Source organism: Petaurus breviceps, unplaced genomic scaffold, assembly GCF_028583685.1.
Source record: "Petaurus breviceps papuanus isolate PSGF00001 unplaced genomic scaffold, PetGlider_PUasm1.0 90865, whole genome shotgun sequence".
NCBI lineage: Eukaryota > Metazoa > Chordata > Mammalia > Diprotodontia > Petauridae > Petaurus > Petaurus breviceps.
In genome coordinates, this window is record NW_027187367.1 from 6,896,834 (window position 1) to 6,910,373 (window position 13,540).

General features: G+C 41.1%; 3 protein-coding genes across 3 annotated transcripts in view; all 3 read right to left on the minus strand.

Annotated features, from left to right (window-relative positions):
* The window catches only part of BAK1 (BCL2 antagonist/killer 1), a 21,355-nt gene extending 17,436 nt beyond the window's left edge, over positions 1–3,919 (minus strand). The window contains exon 1 of the mRNA XM_069073442.1: positions 3,730–3,919. Coding sequence (XP_068929543.1) covers positions 3,730–3,738 — 9 coding nt within the window. The 5' untranslated portion in view covers positions 3,739–3,919. The remainder of the gene's footprint in view (positions 1–3,729) is intronic.
* Positions 1–13,540, minus strand: part of TAPBP (TAP binding protein) — a 240,209-nt gene that overhangs the window by 220,270 nt on the left and 6,399 nt on the right. The window lies entirely within an intron of this gene.
* CUTA (cutA divalent cation tolerance homolog) overlaps positions 1–13,540 on the minus strand; it is a 146,675-nt gene that overhangs the window by 126,742 nt on the left and 6,393 nt on the right. The gene's annotated exons all lie outside the window — the stretch shown is intronic.

Here is a 13,540-nt window from a genome sequence, read left to right on the forward strand (position 1 = left end):
GGGTCATGGCTGTCCTAAGGAGGGGGTGATATTTGATACCAAAAGGTAAATGATGCAGAAACCTAGAAGTGGGCAAATTGTAGAAAACAAATCTCCTTTCCCATTTCCTGAGATTGCAAATAATAGGAGTCCTGTTCCTCTTGGGGGATTAGGGGAGGGGCACGATTTGTGTAGAAAAATGAAGAGTAGCTAAATGATTAAAAAAAAGACAGGTAGGAGCAGAGTTTAAAGGACCTCTTCCTTTCCCAAGCAGGACTTAGTATAGGACTTATGGTCCCTACCCTCCTATATACCATGTCCCTGTCCCCTACTCCTTCCTTCAGCCCCTGACTTGGGGGCTGTCCAGCTGTGATGTGCACTTCTCTCCACAGAAGACCTTAGACTGGGCTCAGCAAAAGCTGAGGGAACCCCATGGAATCGACTCCTCAACATGTACAAGCAGCTTCGGAAGCCAGCAACAGCTAAGGTCTGAGGGGCCATGAAAGGGCAAAAAAGGGAAATGGTGATGACTGGGCCTCAAACCTCTCTTCCCTTCTGCTCACTCACACAGTTGGCTTGCCCCCCATTATACTTGCTTTGAGCAACAGGTCAAAGGTCACTCCCCTCCTCGGGTTTTGATCGTCAAGTCAAGTCAATAAGCATTTATTAAGCTCCTACTGGAAGCCTGGCATTTTCATTCCTTCCTGCATGTATGGGGACCTGTCCTATGAGTTTGTCATATTTACTTGATGACCATCCTAGTACCTGACTTCTCCTACCTCCAGCTTAGAGCCCCTGGAACCCTGTACCCCTCAGTTCCCCCCACAGGAAAGCCTGACCCATCAGGAAAATGAGAAGGATGTAGAAGTGGTGGAGGAGGAAGGAGACAGAGAAGAGGACAGTTCTTTCAGCCTCAGCGTCTGCGGTCTTGCTACTATTCAGTCTCCATTACACAAGACTTTCAAATCCACCGACACTGTGGGTAAGGATTCTCCTCCTTTCCTTACCCTCCCAGCAGTGGCCCAGAGGGTGTTCTCACCTTCTTCTCAGTTTCCCACTTTTCCATCCTTGGCATGCATTTGGCATGTGGTGACTGTATTCTGTAGCAGAGCAGGACTGGGAGTCAAAGGACCTGGGTCAAATCCTTGCTCTGATACTGCATCCTTGTATAACCTCTGCAAACAGGCTGTATGGCGTATCACAAACCCTACAACACTGCACAAATGCTAACTATTATTGTCATTTTCCCACTCTGAGCCTCAGTTTCTTCATAGGTTAAACCTTGAGATTGGGCTAAGATCATAAACTGTCAGACCTGCAATGACAGCTCCTTCACTTTTTTTTTTTGGAGGGCAATTGGGGTTAAATGACTTGCCCAAGGTCACAAGGCTAGTTTTTGTGTTAAGTTTCTGAGGCCACATTTGAACTCAGGTTCTCCTGACTCCAGGACCGGTGCTCTATTCACTGCACCATCTAGCTGCCCTTCCTTCACTTTGCAGACAAGGAAACTGAGGTCCAGGTAGTGAAGCTGAGATTAGAACTCAAGGCCTCTGATTCTAAATCCAACATTCTTTCCATTGCTCCTTGATACTTGATCTACCTCATTTCTTCAGCTTTGGTGATATCTGTGAAGAACAATGTACTTCTTCCCAAATTTCCTCTCTGACTGACTTGTTGACTCTTTATGATCCCATTTGGGGTTTCCCTTAGCAAAGATAATAGGGCGGTCTGCCATTTCCTTCATCCAGATTATTTTATAGATGAGGAAGTTGAGGCAAACAGGGTTAAGTGACTTGCCCAGGGTCACACAGCTACTCTACTCTAAGGACAGATTCGAACTTAGGAAAATGAATCTTCCTGACTCCAGGCCTGGTGGTCTCTTGACTTCACCACCTAGCTAGCCCTATCTCTGTGTCTGCCTCTTTTTCTCTCTCTCACCACTAGGATACTTATCAACAACTCCCCTCATTGGAGTCTTCCAGTCTGCTATCCCTTCCCCATCTTAGGCACAGGTATGGAAAATCAGACTTAGTATACTCCCTTCTAGCTCTAGGCCTTATTATGGTGATTTCCCCTCTCTCTGGATGAATGATGTTCAAGGGAATGCATGCCCAACCACCTGGAGAACACAGAGCTTCCTTCCATCTTACCCCATCCCACACCCCTTCACCTTGGGTCGTAGGTAGGAACATGACATGAAGGTCCTTAGCACTTCCCCCAGAGTGATTTAGCCATGCCCTCCAAACACTCCTGGGCTGTGAGGGGTGGGGTGGTGGGGTTACCATTCCTAACCTTGCATCTCATCCAGTGCAGGCCCTCTGAGCATCTCTAGCAAATGCCAGGCAGGATTCAGATTTCTCTGGGGCAACAGTGCGTAGAAATAGCAACTTCCTCCTGGGCCTTTGAGGACAGTTTTGATGCCTGTGTCTAGGACTTTTGTGCCCTCATTTCTGGAAGTCTGGCCTAGGGGTTAAGACCCTCTTTCACTCTAATGGCTGTGCACAGGTGATACAGCTTGCCTGTCCTTGAGGAAGTGCATTTCTCTAATCAATCCACCAACCAACCAATCAATCAAGTATTTGTTAAGTGCTTACCATGAACCAGGCAACCAGGCTTTGTCCTGGTAATACAAAGAAAAAGTAAAAAAAAAAAAAGAGTCCTTTCTTTCAAGGAGCTCACATTCTAAATAAGTACAAAGGAAAGAAATACAGGAAAGTTGTAATGATTCTTCTTCAGTTCAAATTTTACACCTGTCTGGCATGAATATGGCTGTAAGTCAAGACAGGTTATGAAAGACAAGTCAAGAAACTGCTTAGGATTAGTATAAAACTCAAGAACTTCAAGTCTTGAGACAAGGATTTTTGTGATCATTTGATACCGCTCCTACATCCTACCCCTAGAAATTTGGAAGACTCTAGAGCAGGTGTGTGTGTGTGTGTGTGTGTGTGTGTGTGTGTGTGTGTGTGTGATGGACTTCTTTGGCAGTCTGGTGAAACTTCATGGACTCCTCAGAATTATGTTTTCAAATGCATAAAATAGAAGGATTATAAAGGAAACTGGTTATATTAGAACACAATTATCAAAATGTTTTTTTTAAAGTTTACAGACCAGACTAAGAATCCTCTGTTCTAGCCTCAGAAGACTCCCAACAGAAACACGTTTGCATTCACCTCCCTTCTGAGCAGCTCAGGGTATACATCTTCCCAGGTCTTTTTCAGTAGTGCTAACATAGTACAATGGGGAAAAAACAAACACACACTGGTTCTGGAGTCCAGAGGACCCTGGCATCAAATCTCTTTTCCAAGGCTTACTACCGGTGTGACTTTAGGCAAATCACTTTACATACCTTGGCCTCAGTTTCCTCATCTGTAAAATGAGTGGACTAGATGGCCCCTGAGGGCCCTTCTAGATCTACAATCCTTTCAGCTCAGTGTGGTCTCCTTCAAACCAGTGGCATTTTGTAAACAGTCCTCTGACAATTATGAAGCCATTTCTGTAGCTAAACCTTAATGCATAACCACAATGCATAACAGCATTAGATTCAGAATGTTTTGAGACATTTCTTATTTCTCTGGCTTGAGAAGAGAAACCTGGAAAAATGTATGCATAACCCCCTCCCCCATATACTGAACTTTACTTCCCTTTTTTGAGTACGCAGTTGATAATAAAAGAAAATAATACATAACCTTTGAGAACTAAAAAAAGGAACCATTTGTTTTCCAAGATCTAAAGTCATTCCCAGTCACTTACAATGTTCATCACTCACAGGAAGCTCTGTCCTGGGGTACCTCACTCGTCCGGGGAATCCAAGAATGGCTTTCTGAAGTTCCTTGATGTTCCCAGCAGGTTTCTGCAAAACAAAAAGGCGGGGAGTGCAGAGTGGGAAGAAAGCATTATGCTCCTGTGGGTCTGTGCTCCCACAAGTGTTTTCTAAAACATGTCAAGGCTTATTCTGTTGTAGCTCTTCCCTTCCACCAGCAGAGGCAGCATCGAGCTACTTGCTTACATTTGTAGTAGCCCTGTTCATGTGTTTCTTGGCCAGGTAAAGCCAAATCTGCAAAACAAAGAGTCAATATTTCTCAGCCTTTAGACGCACAGGGGTAAAAACTCCAAAGTTTTCCTTGTCTGGGGAGACACAGTTCTTCTCAATGTCATCACAGCTTCTATTTCCTGACAACCTCTGGCAGCACAGAAGTTTGTCCAAAGAGTAGAAAAATCTCCAGCTTCTCAGGAGATCTTATCAGAGGCACAGATATAGTGCCTTCAAATCTTGATGGCCTTTTCCCATCATACCTCTTCTGCTGAGGGAACATACTGGAGAACTGAAAGGATCCCTTCAATTTCTACACAATTATCTTTGTTATAGAAGCACCAAGGCATGGAGAATAGAGATCTAACCCATAAGACCTGAATTTGAGTCCTGCACCTGACACAGGGCAGCTGTGCGACCCTGGGCACGTCAATTCTCAGTGCTCTAAGTATCTCTCTTAAGACAAAAAGTGCAGTAAAGGTGCCAACCTCCATTAGTGGAAGGGCTTTCCTTATGGGGGAAATTCCCTATATCAATGCAATCCTAAGGCCTTATCTTTCTTAAACTCATGGGTAGGATTATTCAGATCACCCAAGGCTTCCACCAATTCCCACCCAAAGTGAATGGTAAACAAGAAACTTCACTTAATTTTTTTAAATTCAATTTTATTTTATTTTATGTCTACATTCTCTCCCTCTCTTCTTTCCCCCCCTCCCCCCAGCATTCAAAAAGCAAGGGGAAAAAAACTCTGTTTGGAACATGTATAGTCAAGCAAAAACAAAATCCTGAATTGGCCATGCAAAAAAACCCCGCAACCTGTACTCTTGAGTCCTTTGCTTCTCTATCAAGAGGAGAATACCTGTTTGATCACCAGTCCTTGGAAATTGTTTGGTCATAATGTTGATCAGAGTTCCTAAATCTTTCAAAATTATTTGTCATTCTTAATAATTTCAAACAAGTAAGGAGTTATGCTTTCCGAATTTTCTGATATGTCTTCCTTTGGGGAATACTACTTACCCTTTGAAGAGTGGGAAGGTTCTCCAGAACCAAGCAAGCTAAGCTGCTATCTTCCAGTCTTTTGATTCTATTCTTTTGCTGGTTGAGAGCTGAGTAGGGGCCGGCAATTCTCATTACTACCACAAGGTGTCACCAGATTACAAGATGAGGTGTGACGTTAATTTGCAGGTGTTTTGGAGGTGGACTGGGGATGGAATCTGGAGAGAATCTTTAATAAGTAGCTGTGTTGGCTAGCATTAGGTTAGAAGTGTGATTTGGGGCTATCCCCCATTTAATCTAAACCCAGCCCTCTCCAGCTGAGGGTACAGGAGGCGGTTAGATGGATATAAATTTCCCTTCTTGCAAAATATCCCATCCCTTTGTCCAACATATGATCTGCAAAGGAAAGGATAACACAGGGGTCTATCTCATCCACCATATATTGGGCCCCATCCTCTGGCTTTCCTACATGCTTTGTAAGAGTCTAGGGAAATCTTGGGAATGATTGAGTTTGCTGGCTTGGTCCTGGCGGGGATCAAAGGTCACAGGTCAGGCAAGAACAACATCTTTGTGTTCATGACAAGACAATGCAGTCATAAGCCAGACCTGGAGGGCACAGTATGGCCTGAATCTCTGGGCCAAGGTCCCAGAATGATAGTGTTTGCCTGGGGACCCTGGGTATAACAGCTTATTTTAAACTGAATTGTGGAGGCTTTTGGAGCATTTTGGTATAATGAAGCAGAAAAGAGCATGGGAACAGAGTGTGTATGTGTGTATGTGTGTGTGTGAGGGGGTCTCACTCACATGCACCCTGACTTGCCAGTGAGGGGGCAAAACTGCTGTCTGCATACTTGTGCAGCCTCTCAAGTTTCATCAGTGGGTATGGTCAAGAGAAGACACATCTCAGTCCACCCATTTTACAGCTGGGGAGACAGACTCAGAGAGGGGAAGTGACAGACCTGAGTTCACAAAATGACTTCCTTCACTTCTCTGATGCCTACACAATGCACTCATAAATCTTTGTGGAGTGATTAAAAGGGGTGAGGGGAGGTAGCAATGAGACCTGGAAGGAGGGTCATTAGGGATTTAAGCAAGCTTACAAAGCTTGGTGGCTTGTTCTTGGAGAAGTCAAAGGTCATGGTAAGAACCATGGATCTGTTCTGGGGTTAGGCAGGAAGGGAGGAAATAATAGTCCAAACCCCGGGTGAAGAAAACCCCAGACAGTTTTACATTTCACCTTTATTCTATTCCTCCTTAGCTGCCCTAGGACAGTTTGAATGGAGAGTGGCCTAAAAGTGAGAAGATCGGAGAGGGCTTTGGGGTGGGGCATTCCAAGAGTGGTAACTCGTGGCTAACTTGAAGAGAGAGGTTGAATGTCTCTTAATCTCAGGATCATCACCAGCTCTTTAGCTGTATTATCTCCCTCCAGCTCCAGGCTTCTGGGGGTAGAGGAGCAAGGGATCTTGTGAGAGAAGGACCTGAGCTAGAGGAAGGCATCCCTGAACCCTGAGGGAGAGTCTTAGAAGGGGTGAGGGTAGGGGTGCCTGTCTGATAGTCTCTACCTTTCCACCCCATTGTTTTCCATCTGTCTGTGTTGAGTTCTAGGTCCCTCATACCCCATCCCCCTCCTACTAGCATGGTATAGTGGAAAAAAGGGCCCAATCTGCAGTCTGGAAATGTGGGTTTGAATTTCAGTTAAAGCATCATTATTACTTGAGAGTATATCACATCTTCTAAGTCTCTGGTCCTCTAATCTATAAAATGGAGATAGTATTTAAGCAATTTGTCTTACATAGTTGTTATGAGGAAAGCACTTTATAAACAATGTGCTATAGAAATATATTGCTATGATTACTACTATTATTATAGTCTCATCTTTCTCAATGGGATTCAGATAGAAATGATCTTGGCCGTTATGTCATTCTAACTATTAAACATGTGTGTGTCTATATATCTATTTCTATGGACTACTGGATAGGTAGATAAATTAACTCCTTTTTGTAGTTGCACAAAACTATTAGGATATAAGCTAGCTTGTCAGGCTCTCCTGAAAGCATCCTTGATACAGTTCTATCAGCAGGCAGGATAACAGGGAAGATATGTGTACCCCATCCTATTTATACATGATTTGGATTTCTTCTACAGCTTCCATATTTTGAAAAGTTTTCATCTCACATAGCTTGGAAATTATGAGTATTGTGGATGGTAATATCTATTTAAAACCTTCTTAAGCTTTTACGGAGCAAGGCTAGGTCCAAGTGATTGCAGGAAGAAATTCAGTCTGTGATAATGGTCAAGTTCTGATCTGTTTTATTGACTGAAAACTTGAGGTTATTTTGAGATTTGTATTTTTGACATGAGAATTTGTCATGTTCCATGAAATACAGTGAGCTTTTGAAGTATAACTCTAGCTACCAGGTCATTTCTTGCTAGATATTTGGCAGGTGTTAACCTTTTACAGCCTGCAGTGATATGTTGTGCAATCTCCACTGTTTCCTTCCTGTATTATCTGCATTGATTGTAAGGTCTGGGCTCCTTAAAATAACCCCTTTGTAGTTTCTGGTGGCAGTGACCTAGTCCTGAGTTGCCACTATAAACTTCTTCATTTCCATAATCAAATCCACCAAATGACTCAGTCATTTTTTCAATGCTTCTTTGTTAAAATATTGTTGACTGAGTTTATGCTAATGTCATCCAAGGGGGCGCTTTTGGATTCCACTCTTAGATCTTTACCACTTTGTTGGTTTCATCACTTCAGAGGTAAATCACTTTTGATTACATTCAGCATGGCGTTCTAATCACATGGTTTTTGACCTGTAATCGCTATCAATCTTCTTCCTTCTTTTTAAAAATTATTATCTCATTTTTCTCATCTTCCTCACTGGGGTTCTGATAAAAACAGTTCTGATATAAGCAGCTATCCTACTTATTTTTCTTTTAAATTCTTTGTCCTAAAGAAAGGACAATCCATTGTCCTTTCAAAAGGAAAAAAAGGTTGTTCAGCCCTTTTTCCCATGTACCATTTTGTTAGAGGTGGGACGGAGGATGAGGGGATGTAAGAATCACAGAGACATATGCAGAATAATCTTGAAAACACAAGTTTCAAAAAAAAGCAGCTATTTTGTACAAGTGGTAAAAAAGCTGCTTTTTCTAGTTGCATACAAGTATTAGACTCTAAAATTCATTCTCTGCAGGTCACTGAAAGAATCTTTGGTCTAACTCTCCTAACAGACAGGACAAAAGGAGTTATATGTAATCTCCTCCTCTTCCCACATGATTTTGATCTCCTTGGTTGGGTGTCTGTATATTAAGAGCTATTTGTTCTATGCAGCTTGGAATTTCTGAATACTGAGTATGGTGATATCTATTATAAATATTTTGTGCATCAATGTTATGTCCAGGTAATTGTGGGCAGGTTTGTAACAATAATCTAATTTCAGTATAGTACCTTGGTGAAGTTGGCCAAGATATCTCGAGAACTGTATTTTGGGGTTTGTCCTTCATTTTTGAAGAGGACCAGTGACATTGTGGGATTGGATTTAAGTGGGGCAGTGTTGCAGAGTCTTTTCAGCCTCACTCTTTCTTCCAAGAATCATGTAAGTCCAGTGAACTGTATAACAAGCTTCTGAAGTATAATTCTAGCCATCAAGTCACATTTTGCTACGTATCTGGGAAGAGCTAGACACTGACAGTCCAAAGGGATGTGTTTCTCACTCCCCATTGTTTCTTTGCATAGTATACATTGACTACTAAGTCTATACTCCTTAAGGATGGCCCTATGCAGGTTCACATGGCAATGATGTGGTCCTGAATTGTCATCATGAACCCCTTGATTTCCAAAAGCCATTCAATGTCATTAAGTTATCTCCCTCATATTTCTTTGTTGACATATTGTTGACTGAGTTCATGTGTATATCACCCATGTAGGGCCTTTTGATTCCACTTTTAGATCTTAGCCGTTTCATAAACTCTATTTGACAAATCCAATGGCACATTCATATTATCAACTTTTACTATTATGTGGTGATTGATGTCTATATTTCTGTAGGTTTTTGATCCATTTATTGTATACTAAGAATGTCTATCAAGCTTCTTTTTTGGAGTGAAAGTGCTAACTTTTCCATAGCTGCCTTAGGGTGATGGGGCCAATGTTTCATTAATAATATGTGTTTTTTAAAAGGATATTATTATTTAAAAAATGTTTTATACTGAATTTAAACACCAAAAAATACACATCAGAACACAGAAGATTCTATACAAAATTATTAATCTCTTTCACATTGTGTTTTTAAAAGTATATAAAAGACATTTTACACATTATTTTTTGAACTCTGTACTTTCTGAATTTCCTCCTATTTTTTCCTTTGAGTTAAAAAAAAAAGTTACAATGGCTTTTTTTTTTTTTGCATAACTTTTGCTAATCTCCCTTCTCCCTCTGACCCTCCATCTTCAAAGTAAGAAAGAGGTGAAATAAACTTTTACAACAAATAAGCGTAGTCAAACAAAACAAATTCATATATGACCATATTCAAAACTGTTTGGACACATTGTGCACAATGTTCAGAGACATGCTCATTGCATTTAAGAGTTCTGGTCTCTAAAAGTTGTTTTTCTTCACATTGTTGTTGATCTGGTATAAATCTGGTATAAATAAATTCTCCTGATTTTGCTCACTTCCTCTGGATCAATTCACATCACCCAGGATTCTCTGAAATAATCTTTTCCATCATTTCTTACGGCACAATAATATTTCATCACATTCACATGCAATTTTGTTCAACCATTTCCTAATTGTTTTAACTAGTGATCTAAGTTATTTGCTTAGATTCTAGTTCTTTTCCTCTTTTCCTCCCTTTTAATTCTTCAGGATTAGTAAAATTGTTTTGTTTGCAGTTATTCCCCTCTTTTGTTTCACCCACCATCTTAATCATTCTTCCATCACTGCTTGTTTCTGTGTTGGGTTGGATATATTTTTACATTCCTAAACCGTATTATTAGTATGTGTATTCAATTCTTCTTTATTTCAGATAAGAATAAATGCTTTCCTCCATGATTTCATACTTGTCTCACATAGCCCAATAAACCAGTTCACAATAGTTCTTCCTTTGCTCTCTCAAGCCCTCAGAACAGAATCAATCAATCAATGCCCCCTCCCCAAACAAGGACCTCTGTTTTTCTTTTTCTTTTTTCTTTTACTTTTTTGGAGGGGGGAAGGCAAAGCAATTGGGGTTAAGTGACTTGCTCAAGGTCATACGATTAGTAAGTGTCAAGTGTTTGAGTCCAAATTTGAACTCAGGTCCTCCTGACTCCAGGGCCGGTGCTCTATTAACTGCACCACACAGCTGCCCCATCTGTTTTTCTTATTTATCTCCCTAGCTATCTTTTTTTTTTTTTTTTGCTTTTTTTCCTCCCCTTGGAGGGCAGTTGGGGTTAAGTGACTTGCCCAAGGTCACAAGGCTAGTTTTTGTGTTAAGTGTCTGAGGCCAGATTTGAATTCAGGTCCTCCTGACTCCAGGGCCAGTGCTCTATTCATGCACCACCCAGCAGCTCCCCTTGCTATCTTTTGAAGATATTAAAGCTCTAGAGGGGCATTTATTTCTTCTCCTCTTATTAGAATGTTTGTACTATCTCATCTTACAGGTTCCAGTTGACCAAATACTTAATCATTCTAGGCTTCTCTGGATTCTTGTGTTTGTATTTCAAAGTTTCCATTCAACTCTGATCTTTTCATCAGAAATGCACCAGAGTTCTCAGTTCCATTAAAGATCCCATTTTTGGTTTTGCTGCCTGTAGCATTATACTCAGCTTTGTAGGGCAAGTTTTTTTTTTGGTTGTTGTTGTAAGCCTATATCTTTTGCCTTTTGGAATATTATATATCAAGATCTCTGGTGTTTGGTAGATGCTTTTGGATTTTGTGTGATCTAGACTATGATTCTTTGGTTCTTAAAATGTTTCTTTCTAAATGCTTGCAATATTTTTTTTCTTTGATGTGGGAGGTCTGGATTTTGGCTATTATGTTCCTGGAAGTTTTCCTTTGGGTTTCCTTTCAGAAAGTGATTGGTGGACTCTCTTTATTTCACCCTCTATCTCTAATAGATCTGGGCAGTTTTTATTTATGATTTCTTGAAATATAGTGTCCAGGGTTTTTTTAACCATAATTTTCAGGGGACCCAATAATTCTTAAATAAACTCTCCTTGACCTATCTACTATAAAGCAGTGTATAGACTGCTGGGTCTGGATTCAGAAAGACTCATCTTTCTGAGTTCAAATCCAGCCTCAGACACTTACTAGCTGCATCACACTGGGCAAGTCACTTAACCTCTATTTGCCTTAATTTCCTCAACCACCTGTAAAAAGGTGGTTTCAACAGTATTTACCATGCAGGATTATTGTGAGGTTCAAATGAGATAATATTTGTAAACTGCTTAATGGCACAGTGTCTGGCACTTAGTAGATGGTATTTAAATGTTTATTTCCTCTCTTGTTTTCTAGGTCAGTTTTTTGGATATCAAATATTTTACATTTTCTTCTTTTTTCTCAGTCTTTTGATAATGTTCTAATACTTCTTACTTGCCCATTGAGTCAATTATTTCTATTTGCTCTGCTTAATTTTCAAGGAGTCCATTTCTTAGGTGAAATTAACCATTTTTTCTTCTAAGCTATTTATTCTCCTTCCCTTTCTTTCCTTTAGAGCTTGTATTTTTTTTCATTTCTTGCTTCATTTCTTCTAGTTATTCATGTAGTCTTTGTAGAAAATCCACCTTTTCTTTGGAATTGCTGCCTGCACTTTTTATGAAGCTGAATTTGAAATAATTTTTGACATTGAATGATTTTTAAAAAATTTACTCATCTCTCCTGCTTTAGTGCTTAAAATAGGACCAGGTTCTATCCATTGCTATGCTCTTAGGTTTTGTGATGTGCCCTGCTTGGTCTTGTCCTGGATTCCTTGTATCTTTCTCTAACCTCTATCTACCCAGGCTTATATTGCCCAGATCTCTTTGGTTCAGAGTGATGGATGTATCTCCTGGCTTCTCAGGACAGAGTGTTAGGGAGCTCAGAACTGTCTATGTTTGAGCACTAGGGCACTATACTTGTCTACATAACATAGCACTGGTCCTGGCTGCTTCCTGCTGCAGTTCCCTCTGGTTTCCAAGGTACCCATTCTGGGACTTTCTGGGCCCACAGTGGTTGCTCAGTGGGTAGAACACTGGACCTGGAGTCAGGAAGAACTGAGTTCAAAGGCAAGTAAATCACTTAACCTGTCTGCCTCAGTTTCTTCAACTGTAAATTGGGGGAAATGATAGCACCTACCTCCCAGAATTGTTGGGAAGATCAGATGAGATATTTACAAAGCACTTAGCCTGGTGTTTGTGCTTGGTACATAATAAATGCTTTGTTGTTGTCGTCAAATTGTTTTTGTCGTGTCCGACTCTTCATGAGAAGAGTCTTTGTAACTTCACTTGGGTTTTCTTTGCAAAGATACTAGAGTGGTTTGCCATTTCCTTCAGATGAGGAAACTGAGGCAAACGGGGTTAGGTGACTTGCCCAGGGTCACACAACTAGTAAGTGTCTGAAAGCAGATTTGAACTTGTAAAGTTGAGTCTTTCTGATTCCAAGCCCAGTACTCTATCCACTGCACCACTTAACTGCCCTAGTAGATGCTTCACCAATGCTTATTCCATCTATTAACTTAAACACTGCAAGCTACCATCTCTTTGGGAGGACCCTCCCTTCATTGGGTTAGCTCGTGTGTTAACTCTTGAATTGGGGTGGGGGCTGACTTTTTGGGCTCTTCTAAGGTAAACAGTAGTTTCTCAATGGATTTTTTTTTTTGCTTTTTTTGGAGGAGGTGAGGCAGGGCAATTGGGGTTAAGTGACTTGCCCAAAATCACATGGCTATTTTTGTGTAAAGTGTCTGAGGCTGGATTTGAACTCAGGTCCTTCTGACTCCAGGGCTGGTGCTCTATTCTTGATGCCACCTAGCCAACCCTTTTCTCAATGGATATTTTGATCATTATTCAGTTTGGTATGAACTTTAAGGTTTTGCTGGAGTGGAACATGAGTGAACTTTCTTCTGTTGGAGTGGTTATCTTGGTTAGAAATCCAAGATGATGTTGGTGGTAATGATAGTGATGATGGTGGAAGTAAAGATCATGCTGGTGATTGTTTTCCTCTAGGCTTTGTGGAAAATCAGTTGAAGAAACTTCTGGCAGTTCAGAGGGAGTCTCGGCTCTGGAAGACAGGTGATCAGGAAGGTCGAGAGCTTTTGATCCAGCCTGAGGTTACCTTGGAAGAGGCAGGCATTGTGGATGGCCAGGTATGGTCTTGTCCAATGGCCCAGTTGTCTTCTAAACATCAAGGAAACTAGGATATCAGGAATCCCAGAATCCTAGAATATTAGAGCCAAAAGGAACCTTGATGATCCTCTGGTTCAGCCAGATGATGCTCTAGCCAAGGCAGGGAAGATCCTTACCAAGAACCCATCCCAATTCTCCTCCAGTCTAGCCCTTCCTTCCTGAAGCCCATTCTGTCTC